Raw genomic sequence first — 22,878 nt, 5'->3', positions numbered from 1 at the left:
GGGCTTTTAGAACCTTGCATCTTTTATCATGGTCTTTGACTACTGGCTACCAAGTCAGCTTGGGCTTCTCGAAGAGAAAAGTGTGCTTGGCTTCTGTTGGTCTTGAAGCTATTGACTGGGAATTGGGAAACTTGAGATACACGAAATAACTTTCCCTAACATCTGCTCTAGTGTGCTTTCCCAGACAAGTGTTTGAAGTTAAACTTCTGTGTAAAAGTTAATTTTGTTTCATCTGCTAAGTGAACTAAGCAACTGAAACTCACTTCGGAGGAAACTTTTTCCTATTTATTGGAAAGGGAATTTTCAGGTACTGCACGTAGCCTACCCATATGTGATGGAGAAAACCAATGCATTTGGGAATTTATGGAGTAACTTTGAGTAACACTTTGCTTTGGACAGGAAGCCTTTCTCCCTGTTTTTGATAAGGGTGTGTTCTCTTCACTGTCTGATTATCAGAGAAGTTTGTATCCATCCATGTGGTTTCTTCATTTTAGTCATGAGGGGAGAATGCCAAGATAGTTAAAATTCTGGCATGAATTAAATTTTTTTGAAAATAATTGAAACATTGCTCATCTTCCTGTTTTTAAAACAAACAAACAAAGAACCTAAAACCACATAGCTTTTTGATAATATCCTATTCTAGTCAAGGATACTTAAATTCTGCCCAGTACATGCTAGTCCTAAACTCATCATACAGTAGGTCTCCAATTTAATTGCTTTGATCAAGTTAAAGGTGGATTGAAGACTGTCTTGCATGTCTTGTGTTAAGCAAAATTGTGATTGGATCTAGAACATTATGCATGTAACAAATGATACTAAATGCAACATCAAGACAGCACAGCTTTATCTGTGAAAAAGACATTTAGTCCTAGATAATTGTAAGTAGTGTCAGTACAGCTGTGACGATTTGAGGTGACAGCTCTAACCGTGAACTGTACAAACGGTAGGATTCAAACTTCCACAAAGCAATTTTCCTGCTATAAATAAGCAATATCAGTGGGGGAATGCAGATGGTCGCTAGTTACAGCTCCTGCACTGTTAAATGTGAAAGCTTGCCAATTACAGTTGTATTAAGCAGGCAGTGCTCCGTTGTACTTTGTTATCTAAAAGCCTAGGTCTGGTGTATGTTTTCAAACTGCTTGCAGTGCTCTAAAATGACGAATTGTGTTATTTGTCCTACAGAATTTTTGAGAACGGACAAGAGAGAGTAGAAGTTGAAGAAGATGGCCAGTTAAGGTCGCTAACAATAAATGGTAAGGAGCAGCTGCTACGCTTGGATAACAAGTAATTCAACGCACGCATTTAACAGAAATTTTAAGCTATAACAGCCACCATTTGAGGATTGACAGGAACATTTTTTGAAGATTTCAAATGAACTCAACTTTCTGTATATCCGTACTTAAGATTAAGTAGTATAAATAGCTCACGGGAGCTTGTATTTGTCATAGACTTTTGAGTTTATTGTTGGGACCACATCGATAGGACCATTTTTTTGTCCTTAAAATTGTTGTAAATTTCTGTATGCACTTTTCTTTTTATTATCTATGATCCAAGGTGAACCATGATCCTTCAGTAGTGCTAGGGCAAGATGTACACTAACACTAGCATGAATCTTGCTTTTTCCAATTTGTTTGAAATGTGAGCCAACTAGTAGTTTAAGTCTGCTGTGAAGTTAACATTTCCAGGATAAACTTTTTAATAATTTCAACTTTTTTTTAATATTTACTAGTGAATGATGTTAATACATTTCTGGTAATGCATTTCTGGTTTAAATAAATTAAGGATGTTTTCTAGTTGTGCATGAATGCAGACAACTTAGTAAGTTTTGACAAATGTTTAAATGTGTAATGTAAGCAAAAGGTAAACAAAAGTGAAGCCAGTAAGCTGGGTCTTTTGTCATTTGCTAAAAAAAAAAAATTCAAAATGAATAAATGCTGATGTTTGTGGTGCATTCTTTCATGAATGGCATTTGTAACCTTCTTGTGTCTGTGTGTGATTTGGGCAACTTGGGAAACTGGTGCTTTTTTTCCCACCACCTTCTTCTTCCATCTGAAGGATGAGGGCCTTTTTTCTTTACAGATGTTTTCTTCAGTGTGACTGAAAACATATTTAATTTCTTTTCTAAACCTGTATTTGAAGCACCTATTTTTAAGAAGCGTTCAGAGGCTGACTCTCTAACTCCATCTTTTGCCCTAATTTTTTTTTGATCCGAGCGGAAAATAAATCACTGGTTAAAAAAACAAACAAAGGCTTTAAGTTCTGAGACTGTGAGACTGCTTCAAAAAATAATCTGTAGTGAACACAAATATACAGGAAAACAATCAGTATCTTTTTTAAAAAAAAAAAGCTTTCTGAAAAATTTTCTCTCATTTTGAGAACAAACATGGTGACTTTGGAGCAAATTTGCACAAATTTACTAGGGACAAATGAAAGCTAAATATGGTTAAAATAGCTTGACTGATTAAAATATCTCACTTTACTCATCAACCAAAAATAAGAAGATGGATGCCTTTTTTAATTAATGGAGTGAAGCAAAGTGTTAATTTGTAGTTAAGACCAGATTTTCAAAATTTAGTGAAAGATGACTTGATGTCATAGGGGAAGCATGCAAATAAGTATTGGCATTTGTTAACACCTGCCAGCCTCTGGGTAATTTCATAAATAAATTACACTTGTACAATTTTGTCTGTGCACCAGCTTTGAACATCTGGCCTTCACCAATTTCTTTAGTCTTGCCTAGTGTTTTTAAAAAATATAGCATGGTGTTTTTAAATGATCACTTAATGTCTTTTTACTGAACACCATCTGCTTTGTACTAACAAACGCATTGATTATTAAATATATTGAAAAGATTTGCTCGTGTTTATCATGCAGGATAACTGATTCAATTTAGCACGAAACCAGCAATCTAAAAAACTGCTAGAATAGGATTCAAATTTACAGCAAAGTTAGCATCTCTTAACTTTGTCCCTCTTCTTCAATGTTAATTTAATACAACCAAATAAAGTAAGAGTTAGAAGATGTTAATATATACTTTGGTTTTGGGACCAAAGATGTTACATCCCTTTTCAAGTTCTTTGCAGAGTTGTTACTTCAGTGTTACGTTTTTAGTGTAGAAGCACAAACTCAGTCTAGAACTTAAGCGTTTTCTTATCGATGCTGTTTTTCCTTCCCCTTGTATGTTCCCTCCTGATCCAGGTGACAACTAAACAATCAATTTATTTCAAAATCTGGCTTTGTTGTGATGTCTTGAGTTATGAAAAATGTTAATTTACATTTCTAGGACACACAGTGTTCCTTTCAGTTATGTAAACTGTAAAAAGTGCTTCAAAATTGGTTAACCAACTCAAATAAAATTAGGACAATCCGGAGTTGAGTTTGAATTCCTTCCTGTGGTTACCCATAGCTTTTCATGTTAAGCTTCCAATCTTTACCTTCTATTTTAATCCCAGTTTTTATCTCTTTTAGGTTAACATTTAAGTTAACTAGTTCAAGTTAAGAAGGTAATTATGATAGCATAGCTGCTAGTGGCAATTCTCTACCCACATGCTTGTGTTAGATCTTAACCAGAAAAGTGTGGTATTATAGAGGTATAGACCATTCACTCAAAGGTTCCCTAATGAAATCCCTTAACAGTGTAAATTTGATGAAGATATGGTGTTTTGGATGGTTTCTCTTCTGCCTTGAGATCCCTGAAGCTGGTTATTGTCAGAGCTAGAGGAAGATGCAGTCTTAAATGGTAGCACTGCACTTTCTTGGCAGAAAGAGAAGCTGGCAAAGCACAAAAACAGACAAGAAACAAGTTCCATCAGTAAATCCATGAGTAAAAATCTCTACGGTAGTGAGCAGATACCCATACACTAGCATCTGAGCAGGCTGACAATTGAACTGGGTGGATACTTGGTCCAAATATACTATTGGCAGTTCCAGGTCCGGAGGTAAAAACTGGCACATCCTCATACTTGACCAAAGTGTGATAGTCTCCACCTGTTTCAATATGTAGAATTAATTGAAATAGCACAGCTCCTTTTTCTTGCATCCAGCTTAATTTGTAATACATGAAATGAATCCTCATCCTGTGTTTTCTGTGGATCCATTTTAAATTCTTCCTATTATGTATTATATATACAAACTTTCTTTGTATTTTTGCTGCTGAAATGAGTTTCCTTTCTCTGTAAAAACACATTAGGTTGCTTTGAAAACTTTTGTATAATTTCTTACTAATATGTACTTTGCATGTATGTACAAAACTGACTCACTTGGTAATGATTCACCCAGGGCAACAAATTTCCTTAAACTTCAGTTTTGGCCAAAGTAGCACAAAATACTTAATAACAACAAAGGTTCCTAATTTTACTAAAGGATTTACAACATCGAACATGCAGTGGGATGAGAGAGCTGTCAAAAGTGGGTACTGTATGATTAAAAGTACAATTTCTTCACAAATGAGGGATTGATTTTGAGTGTTTGGGGACACCACCCAGTTTAAAACGAACCACCTCCAGTGGTTTGAAAAAACTAAGATGGAGTTCTTGAACCTGCTGTGTCACTTACTCTTTCCTGCTCTGCTTCAAAGTTCATTGGTAGAATACAATAACTTCGTAATGCTTTTCCTTGGTGCAACCTCTTTTATGTCTCTGTGCATGGCAGTAATTTCAATGCAATACACTAACATAAGATTCTCTTTGCATGGCAGCTACCCTTTTACTTTGCTTTACGGAAGAAATTTAGTTTTTTGCCTTAGAATGCTTCACATTTTAAAATTGTTGCAGCTATTGTAGTTCTTAGTTCTTAAAAGACTTTCTGTGTTGAATCACAGATGTTTTGTGGTATAAGAAAGAAAGCTCTGCTAAGTGTACCTAGCATTCGTAAAGACATCCTGTATCAGCTTGTGATTAATGGACTGTGTCTTCAAATGCTGAAGACAAGACTTGGAAAAGACTTTAAAAACCAAAATAGCCTCTAAACAAGTCCAATGATTTTATACTTCTCTGTCAGTATTCGTGTCTGGCCGTTTTGTTTGCTTGCCTCTAAGTGTTTTAGCTCTAGGTGTAAGTGGAGGCTTGTCTGTGTTGCATTTAGGTGTGGGATTGCCCAGTGATAAGGGAAGTTAGATTTTTTTTTTTGAAACCCAAGCTCTGTTCCTGAATCTGCTTCTGTTCTATTTGGAAAGTGAGCTTGCTTCCTACTTTGCCTTAGTTTCATCTGTGCTTGTAAAAAAGATTTTGTCTACCTCGAAGTTGGTTGTTGGCATTTCACATGGTGTTACAGTTGTATGCTGCTTATGACCAGGGAACTTTTCAAAAGCACTCTATAGGAATGCAATCCCTTACTTTAACGTAGTATTAGAATTCTCGTTAGCCTTTTGGGGGAAGCATTTCAAAAGTGCTTTTGGAAAACCTTTCTCTTCGGTCCTGATGTCTTAGAACTTAGGCTTATTTTAGGTCAGTGATCTCACAGGGTGATTGCAATACAGACATCAGTGACCTGCTAGTGAACTGTAACCTGGACTTGGAAACTGCTTTTTTTGACATAAGAAAGCTTTTTTTATACTGTCTGTTCTCTCTGGTCTTGTTTACTTTGGGACTGAATTGTGACTTCAAACTTGTTTTACATAGTACTAAACATAGATAGTTTGGGTTTTCTTCTTGTTATTGCTTGTCTTCAAGTGGTGGTTAAGTAAAAAGCTTTTTATCTTTCACCCAAAATGCTGAAATGGTCCTTATGCTGCATTAATGTTGGAACCAAGCAAGTTTACTTTATGTTGCAAACTGTACCTTTGGAATTCTTAATTGTAGTGGATCTACTGCTTGATCAGACTTCATCGTTCAGTGAAGGGCGCTACTAAAAAGTTAGAGCAGAACATGGTTGTTTTATACCATAAGCTCTGATTTTGAGATGTTACTGTCAGGAAAAAGAAAATGAAAACAAGAAAAAAAAATGCTGTGACCACGTGACCTATAACTCTGAACCCACGTGAGCTGACTGCTGATTCAAACTCACTGAAACTTCTCTGAAAACTAACCTTGCTCTGGCAGGCTTCCTGCTGGATTAGGTATTATCTTACCTACAGCAGCTGGTAGGAAGTTAATTGAAAACCCCCACGAGTACTATATCCCCTGTCATGCTTACTGTGTCTAAAATACATGCGGTAGTCTGGATGTGGTAGTATCCAAATCTGAAGTATCCAAATAGGATGTCTTGGGGTGAGGCAGATTGCACTGCTGGCCCAAGTGCTAATTACCTTCTGCACAAAGGGAGCTGAAGTCTTCTGCTTGAGCAGATGTCAGCTTCAAAATGTAATGGCGAGGATTAAACTACATTTAATTCAGAAGGTAAATAAAAAGTTTTATTAAAAGGATGTCATTTAGTGGAACTGTCTCTTCATTTTTCTGGCATTTGAAATAATGCTGGCATTTGCAGTATTATGGGTTCATTTTGAAAATCAGAAATAACTTTTGAGGTTTACTTAAAATTGACAATAGGAGAATGTATTTTGGAGGCTTACAGTAATAACTCTTAATACTTTAGTTTGCTCTGTAGCTTATCCTTTCTACTGAATCACAGATGAGAGCTCTTTCAGCTATTCCTTTCAGTGCAGCCAACTTTGAATGAAACGTCATAGAAAAAGGGGAAAAAAACACAACTGTAGCTGCAGGCTCACAGGCACTGAGAATAAAGATGAATGCTTTCGTAAAACTTGAATCTTAATTCTGACAGGTTAAATATTAACGCTTAGATTGGGAAGATTACAGTAAGGATGCTTGTCTTTTATCTGGTAATAACAAATGGCGTGGTACGTTCAGATGGCTTCAGTTCCTCCTTTTATTGAATGTTGAACATCAAATGTGAAATCTGCATTGTTTCCCGTTTGTAAAAAAAAAAAAAAAAAAAAAAAAAAATTGAATGAGTTAATAGTATGGGTGAGGAATGCAGCTTGTGTGACTGGTCAGAAAGTTCAAATTTTGAAACGCATGTTCCTGATGGCCAGAAGAGTTATAGAGTTATTTTGGTTCTGTCTGTAACCTCGTCGCCTGAAGCTGTTACCAAAATAGCTAAAGATGCAAAGCAGCAGATTTGGAGTGAGGTTCTTCTGTCTCAGCTGTAGTCACGAGCTTGATTGAAATTTGAGGGGAGTTTACCTGGAGAAAAAAAAATCCTGCAGAAGCTTTAACAGATCTGGTAGAGAAGCTGAGCAGATCAGTGGTCTTTCAGGATTTTTTTCCAGAAATATATGCGGTGTCTGTGGTGATCATTGTAACTGATGCATGGAGTAAGGTTAACTTGCTTATTTATCAGGCATTTGTTTAACTCACCGCAGCCACCTCTGGCAAACTTTTTTCATGTAGGTAGATGCTGCCCTTTACTCTGAACAAAAACCAGTGCAGAAACCAGATGCATTTGTCATGCAGTTGTGATAGTTGTCTTACTCAGCAGGAGAGTTCTGCTGCTTGCCTGTGTGAGAGTACATATTCTGCAGCAAGTTTCTGGCCAAAGCAAGCTAGGCTATGGATGTTTAACAATTGTTTTGGACTTATCTATGAAACCATTTCATAGGAGGAAAATGGAGAAAAACCACATGCCAAAGCTCAGCATTTGGCATGTTCAGGAGAGTAGCTGAGAGCTGGAAATTCACTTGAAGTTGTTTTGCTTTCATCTGGTATTGCTTGCAAGCTTGCGTAGTGTTCATGAACTTCTGGGCTTCAGTCTTAGATGTAGCTACAGAGTGGGACTAAAAATGTAGAAGATTTTTCTCTCAGGAAGATTCATCTTCAGATTTTGAAAACAGAGCAGCCATCAAAGTCTTCCTTTCATTAAATACCTTGAGTGCTACTTCCATCTTTGCTTGGCTTGTATGGTTTAGCTCCAAGAAGAAACATGCTTGTTATGGACAATGCTGCTTCATAATGCAGATTGCAGGGCGTGAAACCAGTAAGGGAGAAGCAGGAAACCAACCCAGCCTGTTCTGTGCTGTTGGTGTAAATTCCAGGGACTTTTTCCTTCATTTGGCTGTTGCCTTTCCTCTTAAGAAAACCTGATCACAACTTACCGCAGTCGATCCAGAAGCAGTGGGCAATTTGTCCACATCTCCTGTTCACCTGACCCCTTCTCTGCTGGCTAATGCTGGGTGCTGCTGCACAGGCTGGTTCCCCTGCCAGGGCAGGAAGAGGAGGTGCTTCTGCAGCCCAAGGATGATGTGCCAAACCCTAGTTTGCTTTTAAAAAAAAAAGTACAACAGTAAGAATAAACTGCTATTAAAGTTTGCCTTGTTTGGAAGAAGAGTATAAACATTTGTGTAAGGCTAGACAAATTCAAATGAGAAGATAAACGTACATTTTTTAACACGAATGATTAACTGTTGAAAGAACCTGCCAAGAGGAGTGGTTTCTCCAGCTTTTGGTGTCTTAAAGACAATCTTTCTGAAAAATATGATTTAGTAAGAAGCAAGTGTTTGGGGTCTACATAGAAGTAACAGAAAACTCAGGTGGCTGGGCTGCAGATTGAGATGGAAAGGTGCAATGTCCTTCAGGCCTTTCTTTCATAGGGTCTGACTTTGCATGATTGTCTTTTTCCCTCCCTCCCTATGGGTTAACGTTAATGCTTATAACATCTTTATTGTGGTTTTGAGACCAGGGGATGCTTTAGTGATGGAGTTCAAGGGAGGGCTGGGGCTGTGTGTGGAGATCCCTTCCTTGTCGGGAGTTGCTGTAGAGCCAGGGAGCTGGGAAGACAGGAGGCAACACGTGCATCCAGGGCACAGATAGTGTGTGATGACTGTTGACCTAAAGCATCCGCTTTGGGATGTGTAGGTGACAAGAGAGGAATTCAAGTGGGAGAAGATGTTCTGAACTTATTAAGGTAAGTAGTTGCTTTATTGTAGTGGACAAATTGGGTGTCCGGTGACAAAGAGGAAACCAGGGCAAGGGCCTTGATGACTGTCCCAGGGAATTGGCTTTGGAATTGCCACGAGCCCTTGCATGTCTCCTCTCTCTTCTCACTGAAAACAGACTGCAGAGCTTCAGAGCGCCTCATTTTGGATCCTGAGATGAAAGCTAAGAGGTTAACGTCATGTTATGACAAAGATTCGTTTGGCAGACTGGGTTGTTCGTTTGAAAAATGTGGGCAAAGTATTTACAATTCCAAGCTTTTATTTTTAGTGCGTGTTAAATCTGAAGTGGACAGCAATATGTGTGTTTTGAAGTTCGAGTTACTACGATGAAAAAGAGCTGGCTTTTGGTTAATTGCGTTGGTTTTGGTAGCGTGCTAAATACCTAAGGGTACATTATGTTAGAAAAAAAATACTTCTACAGGAAACTGCCAGAGAAGTGTCTCCTGCGGGGCTTATATACATGAAAAAAACCTGTCTGTAGACACTTGGGTTTTGAATATACTGCATTTGTTAATACTCATTTTTAATCAAATTTATTTCTGAGAGATGCGTGTGGACAGGCAAGCTCCTGGAATTCTAACTCAGCAGCATTTGGGTCATAAAACACATCTTGGAACAAAATCTTAAAACTTACGCTCTTGTATGGCAAAATCATATGGTTTCTGTAGGTCCTTCCTAATTTTCTTGGGAAGGTACCCTGCTTGGGGAGCGCTGTAACTCTTGAACTAAATCTTAGTTCTTCTACAGTCAAATTAACCTTATTTTGAGATTTAAATATTCAGTACTTAAGATAGCTTTTGTGAAGCCTCCTTTCTGTATAAACTGTGAAAACTGTAAGGGTTTCCCCTTGCTGATTAAAAACCAGACTCAGAGCATTGCAGCTTCACCAATGTAGACATAGCTGTAGTAGCCTGGAAACTTGTTAACTGAAAAGCAAAGCTTTAGTAACCTGGAAACTCGTTAATGGTAAAGCAAATAATTGTACGTGCCATACTGCTCAGCCCTTTCCTGGCTTAAGAGTAGACCTGGAAAGAAACCTTTCTGTCCTTGAGGTATATAGCCAGTGTGCACCTTGGGTTTGTGGACTATTTGTTAGCAGAAAGCCACTTCAAAACCACTTACTTTTTAAAAGTGTCAAGCTGTAATTTGTTAAAGCAAAGTAATTGTATCCGTATTTTCCAAGTAACTTCAAAAATTGAGTTATATCCCGTAGAAAACCTATTTCAAAGTTAGGAAATGCAATTCTGTTCTCTGTGCAGCTCAAGGGGACTCGAGTTGGGTGTTCAGGTGCTCTTAGGCAAAACAACAATTCATCCAGGTAATCGGGTTGAACATGACAAAGTGGATTATAGTTTATTTACCACTGCTAAGGAAAAAGAAATTTAGGTATACTTTACAATGCATGTTCTTTCTTACATGTTTCAGGTGTGATATCAATGCCAGCTAATACTACAGGGTATATAACTTAGAATATCTATTGCAAGGAGGACAATAAAAAGAAATGTAAGTCATTTCCAAGTATTTCTAAAACACTGGTAATGACTGATTTTTTGATCTATTCTGAAAGTATTATCCCAGAAGAACTGGAAGATAGCTCTGTTTGAAAGGTTAAAAGAAAGTTGAGTAATTTGTCTTGAGTCCTACTCTTAGTATTTTTGTAGTGTTTTGTAATTTTAACTACTCAAATTCAATGGTTGCAAGACAGAGTTATAAGTGTCATACAATAGGAGGTAAATCTAAGTGCTTTCTCATGCAGCGAATAATCCAGAAGATAATTCTTACATTAAGGAATGATTACAAGAAGCTAAATTGAGGGAAATAAAACATTTCTTAGAGGAGACACGGGTGTTTGAGCCTTCCTACTCCTGATGAACAAAAGATTCTTTGAGTATTCAGCTGTAGTTTCCACTCTTCCCTCTCCTTTTACCAGTTGCTCTGAGATCATGTGTGTGCTTTGCTCCTTGAAATGTTTGTATAAAAAGATGACTAGATCCCTGGTAACTGTTTTCATAGAATAAATCACGAAGCTGAGTGCCTAAATATGCTATGTATTCTGTTGCAGAGGAGGTTCCTCTTGCCCTGGACAGAATAGTTTCCAACTGCAGAAAGCCTTTCTTTTTCTTTTTTGAAACAGGAGGTAGGGGTGGGTGCATTTCTGCCTTACGCCTCCCAGCCTCTTCTGTAACAACAACTAGCCATTCATTCACGTCTGCTCCAGATTCAGCTAACTCCTGTGTTTTCTGGGTGTGGTGGTAAAATTCCCCAAATTATGGGCGTCTCAGGTGCTGCGTATGGGCCTGTAAATGGTGTATAGCCAAGTCAGCACTTGAAGTGCAGCTTTAATGTAGATTAGATGATATATTACTAATAGAGGTCAGAGCCTCTCCAGTTTTATGGTTTTTTTTTTTGGGTGATATCTTTCCTTAAAGCATACAGATTTTCACTTGAGATTGTGGTGCACATGGACACTGAGGTCAGGCAGTGCTTTCTTTTAAACTGTAATCAGGGACTTGTCAAGTGTCTGTGTGGTACAGGCGGGGGTTTATTTCTCAGTTCATCTCACTGGAAATTCAGTGTCTGAAGACTTCCCTTAACAGATCTGTCTCCCAGCAGGTGCTGGCTCTCTCGGTGAAGTTACAGCATTGTGCGTCGTAGGGGGTTTTTCAGCCCAGTATTCTTGAGTTGGCAGCTTTTTCTTTGGAAAAACAGTCATTAATTCTTTTATTTAGTATTTTAAAAAATTACTGTAAAAGGAAATTTGTTTCTGTAGAATTACTACACTGTGTCCAATGCCCATAGTTCAGGCAAGGTCAGAATTTTAATCTGAAAGTGATGAAATGTTCTCAAAAGTGCAAAATCTGGGGCTTTTTCTGTCAGTTGCCAACTTGCATGCATGTAAATCTGTGTAAATGTCAGTTTTCTGTTGTGCATCTGTTTTGGGTTTCCTTTTGATACAACAGTGTGACTGCAGTATGCTTGCAGCTCTGCAAAGTGAACAACAGTGACTACAGAGCCGAGGAGAAATGCTGTAGCATAAATGAAGTTTGACATCTTAAAACTTAGTCAAACTTGGCAAGTGTTTCTGAGAAGGTTTTGAGTTTGCTGGTGTTCAAGAGGGAAGGGGATTAAGTTTGCTGGATGCTGTGCTTTGGTTTGCTAGCTCTACTGAAGTGCCTTTGTAATTGAAACAGTTTCGATGACGTTTTTTTTTCTTCTTAAATATTTATTCCACTGGTATATAGTGAGTCAGCTGTCGAAGTGACTTAAATATTTGGAAAAGCTTTCGTTGCCATTGCAGAATCGCAGGAGGTGCGCGTACGTCCGTAAGCTAGGTGATGCTGAGCAGCAGCTAGTTCCGACAGCTGAAGGTGGTGAGCTGTTCTCCTGGCGTGTGGCCTCAGCGTGGGTACGTGGCTTCCACGGGAACACCCACCTCTGCACCGAGAGCTCGTGGGCGATCGGCCGTCCTGTGTGTTCCCCTCTGGAACTTGGCGTTCTCCAGTGTCCCTGCCTTTATGGTGCTTCCTCAGCACAGCCCTGCCCTTTTTTTTTTTTTTTTGCTTTGGCCTCAGGGATTGTGGTCAGAAATGGTTGTCATTGCGCTTTGTGCTTCATCCCATGGATCCCAAAGGTTTGATAAAGCGAGATGGTAGAGAAAAGGCAGGTGGGATGGCGTTGGACCATGAACAGCCATCGCTCCCTGCTGGGGTTGCTGTGGCACCTCTACCTCTCCACTCGGGTGGCCTTGCCAGGAGTTGCATGGCTGTGTTGCATGTGCTGAGCAGATGCCAACATCAGTGTTTGAACTCTACTTCTGCTTCAAAAGCTCACAAGGCCCTCTTGGTAAAGCATCTTCTCTTCCCACTGGATCTCTTCAGAAGCAGCATCTAAAATGACTGATGATACCGTTTCCAGGCACAAAAGATAATTGTAAGTATTGTTATTGTTGGATTATAGTGGTGTTTCTGGTTTGGTGTTTGTTACTTTTAGCTGAAAGTTTTAATTTTTGTGCTTTCCACTTAAGGGTTGATTTGGTCAGGGCTTCAGTTCGAGCAGTATGCACGGAGCAGTTCCTCCTTTCTGTGTATATAAATAATTGCTTCTATTTTTGTGTATATTTGTTTACGTGTGTAAGTTGATGTGTATCAGTGTTTATTATTGATAGGCCTTTGAATAAAATCTTGTATTCCTTAAACTATGGTGGTTTTAAGGCACAGGTTGAACAGCTTAACGTTGGGGTTAGAAGAAGATTGTTTGGAAACTGAGAGATTTCCTTGATGAACTGGAGATGCCGAACAGCAAAAAGTGGTGCAGCTTGGGAGTGAAGGCACCTGTGAGGTCTGGGTGCTGCTTCCTAGTTAAATATTTAGCTAAAATTAGTATTGAAAGTCAACTTGCAGCAAGATGCTTTTTTACAAATTCAGACCTCTCATTAGTGTGTCATTATCGAGCAGGAATGCCAGCTAATTGCTCGGTGTTCTTTGTTGTCAGGAAGATGTCAAAAATAGGATTGGGTTTTGTGGTGAAGGTTCATAAAATGCTTCTGAAACCTATTGAGCTGTCAGACTTCCTGTTGCCCGGAGCATGTGACATTTTCAGTGTCAATTAAAAGGTTCTGGTATTTTTTGTATGTGTGCCTCTGTTAAATCAGGGATGTGTGCAGGAACTGGGAGCTGGAATTTCCTTGCCCCTGTCCTAGTAATGGATGAGAAATGAATTGCACTTTGAGGGATATAACGTGGTTTTTTTATAATTGTATGTGAAACCCTTGGTGTCATAGTTAAGGCGCAAGGTGTGAGGGAGAATATTTTTCAAATGATTAACCTGAAAAGATGAGAGTTTATAAACTGAACAAGGGCAATGCAATATAAGACAGGGAAGCTGCCTCACGTCTGCAAGACTTCAACAGCTCTAATAGCCACTTGATCAGAATACAAACTTGGCGGTCTTGTGCGCTTGCCAAATTACTATGGAAGTGTTGACAAAACAGCCGTGGAAGTCATTCATCACATTTTTGTGAAGTCACTTGCAAGATTCTTTTTTTTTCGTTTAATTGCATGGGTTTGCTTTTTGTATAACATCTATCTCTTACAGCAGTCTGGGTTTGCTGTGCATTCGGTCTCTGAAGATTGATTTAAACCTGGTAATCAGTAGGAAAAAAAAAAGTAACAAAACTGATTTACAAACTGGCTTGTTCTGAACTGCCCCGGAGATGCTCCTCGTAGTGAAGGCTGCTAGCAGAGATAAAGGACCTCATCTTGAGGCTTTATTAAAACCAAACGAGTTAAAGATCGGTCTGTTGCAAAAATAGAAGAGCAGTTTTTCTCTGTTTGCTGTCTGAAGAGCTGTGTAATCGGCTAGAAGCCGATGTTAGGACTCACCTAGCAGCGGTCGCTCCTAGGAGGGCTGAAGGCAAGGTTGTCCTCAGGGGAGCGAAGGGGCCTTTCCACCCGGGAGGGTTTTCAGCCCAAGCGAGAGGTGCGAGCGCTGTGTCCTGAAGCCTGTGCCCTCCGTCAGGGCACCGAGGGGGACACCGGACCTGTGGCAGGATGGTGGCTGCAGACACTGGGCCGTGTGGCATGGGCTCCGGAGAACGGCGCAGGCCTCGTGTTTCTGCCATGCCGGTGGGAGGCCCCGTGTGCCTGGTGAGGTGACCCTGGGGAGCAGGCCAGGCCGGCGGCTGTGTGGCTGTGCTGCTCTGTTTGTGCTGCGTTGCCTCCAGCAGCGAACGTTGCCTTGCATCGCTGAGGGCTGGCTGTTTGTTTTTGTGTTGCGCTTCAAAATCCAGTTTCAAAGTGAAACCTGAGTTGTGGAGGTGAAGCCTGCCAGGGTTTTTGCCTGAGGCTGAATTCTGAGGGGCTGTGTGAGAGAGGGAGATGGTCGCTATGGTCCGCATCTCATCTTTGTGTTGTGTAGGGACCGTGCTGGGGAGAGCTGCCCTGGGAGCAGCAGCCCCTAGTGCCACTTCTGAAGAAAACACTGGAACTTAATAAAAATGCAGTATGATTTGAAGGAAAATGCGGTGGAGATATGAGGTGACCCAGCAGCAAAGTGGGAATAGATTGAGTCCTTGAAGTCACCTATGTTGTCTCTGGGTTTATTTGGCCTGAGAAGTATAGAAAGCAGCATCATCTTTTCAATAATCTCAGTTTTCTTTAAATCAAGTCCCTTTGTTCAAACTCTGAGGTTGGAATCTTAATTTGTGTTTACACATGTCAAGCTGAGAAGCTCATTCCTCACTCTGCCTCCTTTCAAAATTCGTGCCACGATGAATAAGGTTTCTTTGTGATGAAGTCTCTTACCTTTAATAAAATTCACTTTGAGCAGCAGCATACAAATGGGTTCATCTTTCTGCCTACTGGAAGCGTGAGGATTCGTGTCACCCGCTGCTGTTTGCCTTTCCCACATCCAGAATTTTAAGATGAGAGCAGTTGTATAAGGCATACGGGCAGAGAGCAAAATGGCTCTGCAGAGGCCTGGGCATGCTATGGCCACAGTTTTCTCTGTCCTCAAACTTCAGGTAGGACCACTGGGCTTTCAAAGATGTCTGAGGGGGTACGTTTTGGCAGTGAGGAGGTAAATCCAGGCTCTTGTGTGTCTGTCAGGCTGCAGCATTTGGTGCAGTCAAACAGGAGTGGCTGTAGCAATGAATGGCACCCCAGTCTGTCAGACGACGTTTCCTTTCAAAATACCTCCTTTGCAATGCTGCCGCAATTAGCATATGGCATACACTTACTTAATTTTCCCAATTTGTTGCAGATTGATGTATTGTTGTGGTGAATCATCCCTTCTGAAATAGCTTGATGTGCTGGGAGCGCAGGATTCGTGTTCGGGCAGGGCTGAGGTACGGGACGTAGCTGGGCGAGGGGGGGGTGTAAAATACCGACAGCAGCTTGTCCGAGCGCTCACGGGTGCGAGAAGTCCTCCCATTGCCTCCGGTTGCTGGTGTCAGCAGCAGGAAAGGGGCAGCGGGGTGCCACGGGCGAGGAGCCGCAGCGGGGATTCCCCTGCCCTCGCCTGTACCGGGAGCGCAGGTGGTGCAGGAACAGGCTGAGCTGGCGCGGGAGGAGCAGAAACACAAGCAGCAAGTCCACTGCCAGCTTTTAAAGCCAGAAGGGCAGAGGATTGCAGCGTGCGTTAAGCAGAAAGCATGGAGCCCTGCCCTTTCCCAGATCCTAGGCGTGCTGCAGGCATGGCTCTGCCGGGACAGAAATAGAAGCGCAATGTTGGCTTCATCAGTCTGTCCTTCTCCCCATCTCCCATCCCCTTTTTTTCCATCACTTCCCAGTGACTTCACCACCACCTCCCCATGCTTTCTCCTCTCACTGCGAACTTTTTTTTTTTTTTAACCTCTCTCGGGAAATGGGCATGAGCCTGGCTCCCACAGCAGAGGAAACAGCAACAGCCTGGGAAACCCTGCGCAAAATCCCCGAAGTTACAGAGTGAGCACGGGCAGGTGTAGGAGCAGGTATGTGCTTGAGCCCGGTGATGCTGCAGGCAAGGCTTTGCAGCTGTTAGCCTGGCACAGGCTGCGAGATGGGAGAAGGACGAGGTGGGACATCCCAGCCAGTGTCTGGAGAGGGCATTGATGGAGAGCCCACATGTTTAGTTCTTAACCGGCTGAGCACTCTGGCACCGCTTCAGCTAAATATTTCCCAGCGCTTTGCATGGAGGATGTCTGTCACCACAGCAAACCATCAACCTCTGGGTGCTCTCTTTGAATATAACAGCGGCACTGAGAGGTGGGCCAGTCGCTCTGGAGGAAAAAATGGTTATCGGTAACTGGGGAAAGCCACCAGTTTGTGCGAGATGACTCAAAATGTTGTCCTCCATCCGGTACTTCAGCTGATAAACTCCAGGGTTGAAGTAAGCTGCCTTTATGGTTTTTAGAAACTCTGCCCCAGCAGTGGTGGTGCAGATTCTGCAGCTGTTGCGGCATTCCCCAGATAGTTTTGGAATGATTTCAGGCTCTTTTGGCTTCACAGACTAATTGCATTTTTTTTAATCAGTAGATTTTAAAATGGCTGCTTTTCCTCATAAGCACCGTATGAAGTTGCAGGAGGGAGATCTTTAAAGGCTTTCGCTGTCAAACTGAGGCAGCGACATTTGCCGGAGACAACTTGGTGAAAATTTCAGTTTCTCTCGAGTCTGACAAACCTGACGAAGCGTGTGCTGAGGTGGATTTTATAACCCGTGCTGTTAAGCGCTGCAATATTAGTGTTTCCTGGCATTTAGCAACAAGTTCAAGAACAATGAATCAAAAGAACTTGCCCAACATAGCCTCCGGTACCGCGGAGGGAGCGTTTTCATGGCTGAGAGCGTTGCCCAGGATTTCGGGAGGGGGTGTGTGGGTGTGTGTGCGGGTGTGCACACGCGGCGTTGGAAAATACTTGCCTTCTAATAGTGAGCATCCCCCGCTCCCAACAGAAATGAAAGAAACTGAAAGTAAGCTGCATGTCTGGTCCCCCGAATTGGACCGCTTGTTTTGCTGCAGTTGCTTGTTCTCCTGGTGTTTTGTCTGTGCTGTATGATACTTGATGTGGTGCTTCTAAGAGAAGGAACGAAAGAAGCAGGTAATCCCCAGGAGGACTTCAGGTTCCTCCGAAGCACCAGGTTTCCCAGCAAGTGTCTGACCTCAGTCTCAGAGGAAGCCTGCTATCATCCGCTGAGGTAAATATTAACACCGGAACTGTTGTAACAGTGGAAAAAGTTATCGGGACAAAGATCTTATCCGCAGGTTGTAGCGCTAGCGACAGATAAAGGTATGTAAGTGGTGACTTTTTGTTCTTTGGGTGGCTCCTGGAGTCCTGGAGCTGAGTCAGGAGCAGCTCCGGTGCCCTCCGCAGGTGAGGGGCAGGTTCCAGGGCCTTGTCCCAGGAGGGAAGACCAGGCAAGCCCGGCTCTTTTCATTCGCCCTCCTTTCTTGCTGTTAGTCAGAAGCAGTAGCAGCACACACTTAAAACCATCCCAAACACTTTTGGTAAATGTTGAGCCCTCTCTGGAAGCAGAGTTACGGTGTCATGCCCTGCGAGCACGTGGCTTCACATCAGCAGCCCTCAAGAATGAAGTGTACGTGAATCACCTCGTGTCTGGAGGTGCTAGAAAGGCACTCAGACACTTTGAAGGCCATCATTCAAGAAAGATTTGAACAGAGGAAGCTTCTTATAAGTCACAATACTGGCTGGAGCTTTCCTTCAGAAAAGATGTGAACCAGTTTGTTTGCTTTTTGTTTCCTAACGCAGGAAAAAATGCTTTTTTTTTTTTTTCTCTCTTCATTAGGCATGTAAGAAAATACCATGCAAATAGTAGGCCTCCTGTACAGGAACCACTAAGGCCCGGCTTCCTTTTGCACAGGAAGTGATGGTAAATTTTAATATGTGGTTCAGGATCCTCAGGATGTTTACCCTGATTCGTTCTGCATGTTTCTGTTAATTACTATCTTGCCATTAATTACTGCTGATTCCTGGTACAATTCAGTTCGATTCCAGATAGCCAGGATATGCACTAATATTAATTAACACTGTGTGAGGATGCTGTCATTGTAAAAAGTGGGTTTAGTACAGACATTACCTATTTGGTGGGTAGAGCTGACCCATTTTAGAACCTTTTACACAGGTTTTGGCATCGTCAGACTTTTTAGCATAGGTCATTAGATGTGTTTAAAAGGTAACATCATCAATAAAAAAGCTTCTAATTGCTGTGGTACCCCACAGCTGAGGGCACCAGCTGTTCCCATTTCACAGATGAAAACACCAAGTGCTCCATCATGTGCTTTGAAGGACATGCAAATCCTGGGGTTGAGCTGACAAAACCCACCCCAAATTGTTAGTTATAACCCATTTTTTAAAGCACTCAAAATCAGACCATGCTATAAACCTCTGGGGCTCAGGTGTCCAAGCAAATGGGTGTAGAAGCATGCTCCCACCTGTGCAGGGCTGCTTTTTTACCAAGTGCTCGGTGTCTTACCTGTCCCACCTCAGCCAGACCGTCATCTGCCTTGCCCTTCTCACTCCTGTGCTACTCCTGTGTGTTATTTCCGTGTTCCAGGAGTGAATACGGGTCCCTCGGCTGTGTCTGGTGGCTCCCCGAAAGTGTCCACCCGATCCAGGAATCGTGCTCTCACTTCGCTTGAAACACGAAATCCACACGTTGCTGAATAAGTAGGAGTTGGCAGTGACTTTTCTGATAACGTTTCCCCTCGTGATAGGCAATGTTGCCCTCTGCTGGTTAATGACAGGTTAAAGGATCCCTGCCTTCCCCTCTCCAGCAGCAGCATTTTGCCGTGACAAGCAATTTTTCACCCTCGGGGTCTTACTTGATGTCCTACAGTTGTGGAGAGCATCACAGCTTGCCTTTGATTTCTTTTTCCCCAGAAGCTCCTTTTCATTTGGGAGCACCTGGCGCACCTGAAAACCAAACTTTAATTGCTGGGTTAAGAGCAGTAATTCAGAAACCCTCCTTTTCAGAATTAACCCTGAGAAGTACAACTTCCCTGAGCCAGTTTAGCAAGTGAAGTAACTGCAAGGCTTTTAATTAATATCGGCAGCAGTGAATCAGGCCTTCTGCTTGCGGCCGTAAGGAGCTGCCCCCTGCCCTGTCCTGGTTCGTGTGGCACACAGGAGCTGGCTGCAGGGGCTGGGCCGGGTTAAAAATAAGCTGTGGAAAGAGCATTATTTTTAACTCGGGTCGGTCCCAGCCGCAGGGCTGCACGTGAGGGTGAGCTGGGCGGGGGGACAGGATGTGAGGGCTGTTTGGAGCAGCCCCATCCCCTAGATTTGCTTGTCAAGCAGGTATTCTGCTTCTGAGCTCAGCTGTGGGGATCACAACACGACACGACATGACCTGTCCTCCTCAGAGCCTTTCCCAGTACAAACATCAGCTCTGGCAAAGCCCTAGCGATGGTCCTGCACCTCTGGGGGTGATGTCCTGTACGGCGGAGCTTTCCCAGGGTTAATGCCTTTCAAGTAAGGCTCAGCACCAGTTCATACAGCTGGCTTTATCCCCGGTCTGCTCTGAGTCCTTTAAGCATGAATATTTAGATATGCAAAACAGGAGAAAATAGTTAATGCAAATTACAGCTTACCTGGCACAATGAGAGGGAGGTGGGGGCTGGTGCTGTGCACAGCACCCGGCCTGATCCAGCTCCTGGGCCATGGCCAGTGTGATGTTACCGCACGTGGCTACGCTGTGGTGCCGTCCTGCTCTCCTGCACCAAGAACAGGGAGAAACTTCGGGTGACTTTTTTTTTTGGGGGGGGGTCTGTCTGTCGAGCTGAAGCTTGTCCCAGCTTCAGGGGGAGATGGGAAATGGCTGCGTGGTGGGACTGAGGGGGATTGAGCCATGGGGGCTGCGCTGTGGGTGATGGGGACAGGCGCAGGCAGACCAGGAGCATGAATTGCTCTTGTAGGGGAAAACTGGGTCACATTGTAGTCTCACCCAGGTTCATGAAGTATTTGTCTGCTGTGGATGCTGCAGCAGGTTTCGTGGCATGTGCTACTGATGAGGATAATGCTGAGGGCAGCTGTTTGGTGTAACGCTGGTTGGTGTTACACGGGTCGGCTCATCTTAGGAAAATGCTAATTGCAAATTGCTGGTGACAGAAGGTTAGGGAGCTTACGAGGAAAGGTTCAAGACAAACACTGGTTCCTCCCCAGTCCATGGAGTGATGTGGGGATCAGCTCTTGTGGGACAAGACAGGAGCCAGGCAAGCTCTCCTGGCTCTTCGCTCAGCAGCAGTTGAATTAACTGGGGAGTTGGGAGCACCGAGCATCTTCCACTTCTATATACTTCATTGTAACTCGGACCCCAGCATTGAATGCTTGCTGGAAGATCTTTCCACCACTTCCACAGGCGCTGTGGTAACACAGCTCAGCTCGGGGAGCAGCTGGGCTCTGTGGGAGCACCCGATGGAGGCGGCGCGGGGCTGCAAGGGGCACGGCACGCAGCGATGCTCTCAGCCCGGCACCGGGGCGAGGGATGAGATTGTTTGGATTATTCCATTTTGAACTGTTCCTTTCACGCCGTCTGGATGAGACCAAAGCTGTTGAGATTGATCTTTAACACAGTTAGGAGTAATTTATCGGGGTGTGTGCAGAGCATCTGGTTTAATAGTTGTGTTAAGTATTTGTGGGTTTAATCGGAGTGGCTTTGGGATGTGCACGCAGAGCTCCAAGGCCTGCGAAGTTTCTCATTCCTGCACCTGCTCACCTGTACCAAACTTCAGGCATGTGTTGGGCAAGACTTTGTACATCAGCAGGAAAGCAATGAAGTTTGGGTTTCCATGGGAGGGGAGAGGTCTCTCGTGCGCTGCAGTTTGTTAGGACGTGAACGCTGCTGCCTGGGTTCTGTATGCACAACAGCTGTATGTGGTTGTCCAATTCTTTTTTTTTTATATTCCTGGCACTTTATAGGCTTCATCTTCATCGGTAGCATCAGACTGATACGTGCTTCAGTGCTGTTTGTGTAGCGTGCTGGTGGGAAACCCTATAACCTCTTAAGCGAGACTGGAAATGGCTGCGAATTCGGCACCTGGCATCCCCTGAGCTTTTTCCTACTTGCTGCCTTTCCTAGCTGGAGCTCTGTGCCCCGTGCGAGGCAAAAAAAACGCAGCCAGCCAGTCTCTGGCCTCTTCCCCGAGGCCTCACGTTGTGCTGTGAAACGACTTTTTTAAAAATACTTTCCCTCTTCTTCCTCACGCCCTCAGAAGCATCTCCCAGGGTACGCTTGCAAGGTAAAGGCGATGCGACCTGTTTTCTTTGGAAGCGTCGGTGGTTCGGTGCGTGCCGTGAGGACGGTATTCCTGCTCGTTACTTACTGCGTTACGTGGTGCTTTTTCCATCTTCAAAGCGTTTTCCAGCCATGAACTAAGAGCACATGCATTCACCCAGAGCACACGCCCCTGCCGAAGCGGCTGATGCCCGGCACATCCCAGGAAAAACTTCCTGAATGTGACACACCACTTTTGATGCAAACAAAATGACGCCGTATTTCATCAGCTCTATTAAAAGTACTTAAGTAATTGTATTAATGAAACTTTGAAAAGCCTACAAGAGACAAATCTGGCACACTTTTTTTTCTGTTTTTTTTCTTATTTTGCCCATTGAATGTCATTGGTCAGCTTTTTTATTTGTGATCTTACCATTTGCTTCTCGACATGTGGTTTTGCTTGGTTTGGTTTTTGTGTTTTGGTATCTTATTTCCTTACTTTGCAGCATCGGTACTGTTACAGTTTCTGCAGCAAAGGAAAGTGTCTTCATACTCATGCTGTTTTGCAGAGTACCTCATCTTTCTTAATTTTTTTCCAGGCATTGGGTTTTTATTTGCATTGTGTCCATTCTCCTTTGCTGTGTGTGTCTGTCTTGCAGCCTGGACTGTGCTAACCTTTGGCACCTTCAGACTGGTTTCCCATCTTCATTTGATCTTCCACGCTTCTTTACCACCCTTCCAGTTACAGATGTCCAACATCCAGCCACCCTGAGCCCATGTTTGCTTTGTTTTCTCCTCCCTGTCCCTGTAGCCAGCTTAGCATGGGTAGTTCTCCCTCCATTCCCTACCTCTTTGCCTTGAGCAGGGCCAACCCTTCCTACACGGGTGGTCTAGGAGAGGTGGGACGAGCTGCCACTCTCTGACCAGGTGGGAGTATCATCCTGGGCAACGTGCTCAGCTTGCTCACCCTTCCTTTGGGAAAATGGGAACAGCAGCCCCAGTGCTGTCCTATCCATCTGACTTGGTTTTTGACCCCAGTGTGGTGTGAGGCAGCTGATGGAGCCTTCTGCTCCGGGCACTCCCCCAGCTCCAGGTGGACCAGGAGATAGGAGCAGGCACGGGATAGCCAGGGATGTGCAGCTGAATCCCTCTGTTTGTGTGAGCAGACAGCCAAGGCAGGAGTTCAGCGATGCCCCGTTTCCAGCCCAAATTTCTGTCGTTTCATGCTAACCTGTGGCATGTTAGACGCAGCTCACTTTTTCTCGCCTTCTTTGCTTTTTCAG

At 43.1% G+C, this 22,878-nt stretch overlaps 1 protein-coding gene and 1 long non-coding RNA gene across 11 annotated transcripts in view; one reads left to right on the top strand and one right to left on the bottom strand.

Annotated features, from left to right (window-relative positions):
- The window catches only part of DNAJB6 (DnaJ heat shock protein family (Hsp40) member B6), a 59,924-nt gene that overhangs the window by 27,094 nt on the left and 9,952 nt on the right, over positions 1-22,878 (top strand). For 5 of the 9 annotated variants that reach the window (XM_083823709.1, XM_083823710.1, XM_083823711.1 and 2 more), the window contains one exon: positions 1,183-1,253. In XM_083823709.1, coding sequence (XP_083679835.1) covers positions 1,183-1,253 — 71 coding nt within the window. Of the gene's footprint in view, positions 1-1,182; positions 3,372-22,878 lie in introns of those variants that run through there. The other 4 variants (XM_083823712.1, XM_083823713.1, XM_083823714.1 and 1 more) reach the window with 1 other exon arrangement.
- On the bottom strand, positions 2,339-22,872 carry LOC310894030. Of its 2 annotated transcripts, none has more exons than XR_014579505.1 (2): positions 14,272-22,872; positions 2,339-8,215 (listed from the first exon to the last, which is right to left on the bottom strand). It is a non-coding gene; the product is annotated as an uncharacterized lncRNA (long non-coding RNA). The 2 variants fall into 2 exon arrangements; XR_014579506.1 differs by having other exon boundaries at positions 18,857-22,872.

The sequence above is a fragment of the Anser anser genome (genome assembly GCF_964211835.1).
Source record: "Anser anser genome assembly, chromosome: 2".
NCBI lineage: Eukaryota > Metazoa > Chordata > Aves > Anseriformes > Anatidae > Anser > Anser anser.
The sequence above is the reverse complement of the archived record's forward strand: the minus strand, read 5'-3'. Positions and strand labels throughout refer to the sequence as shown.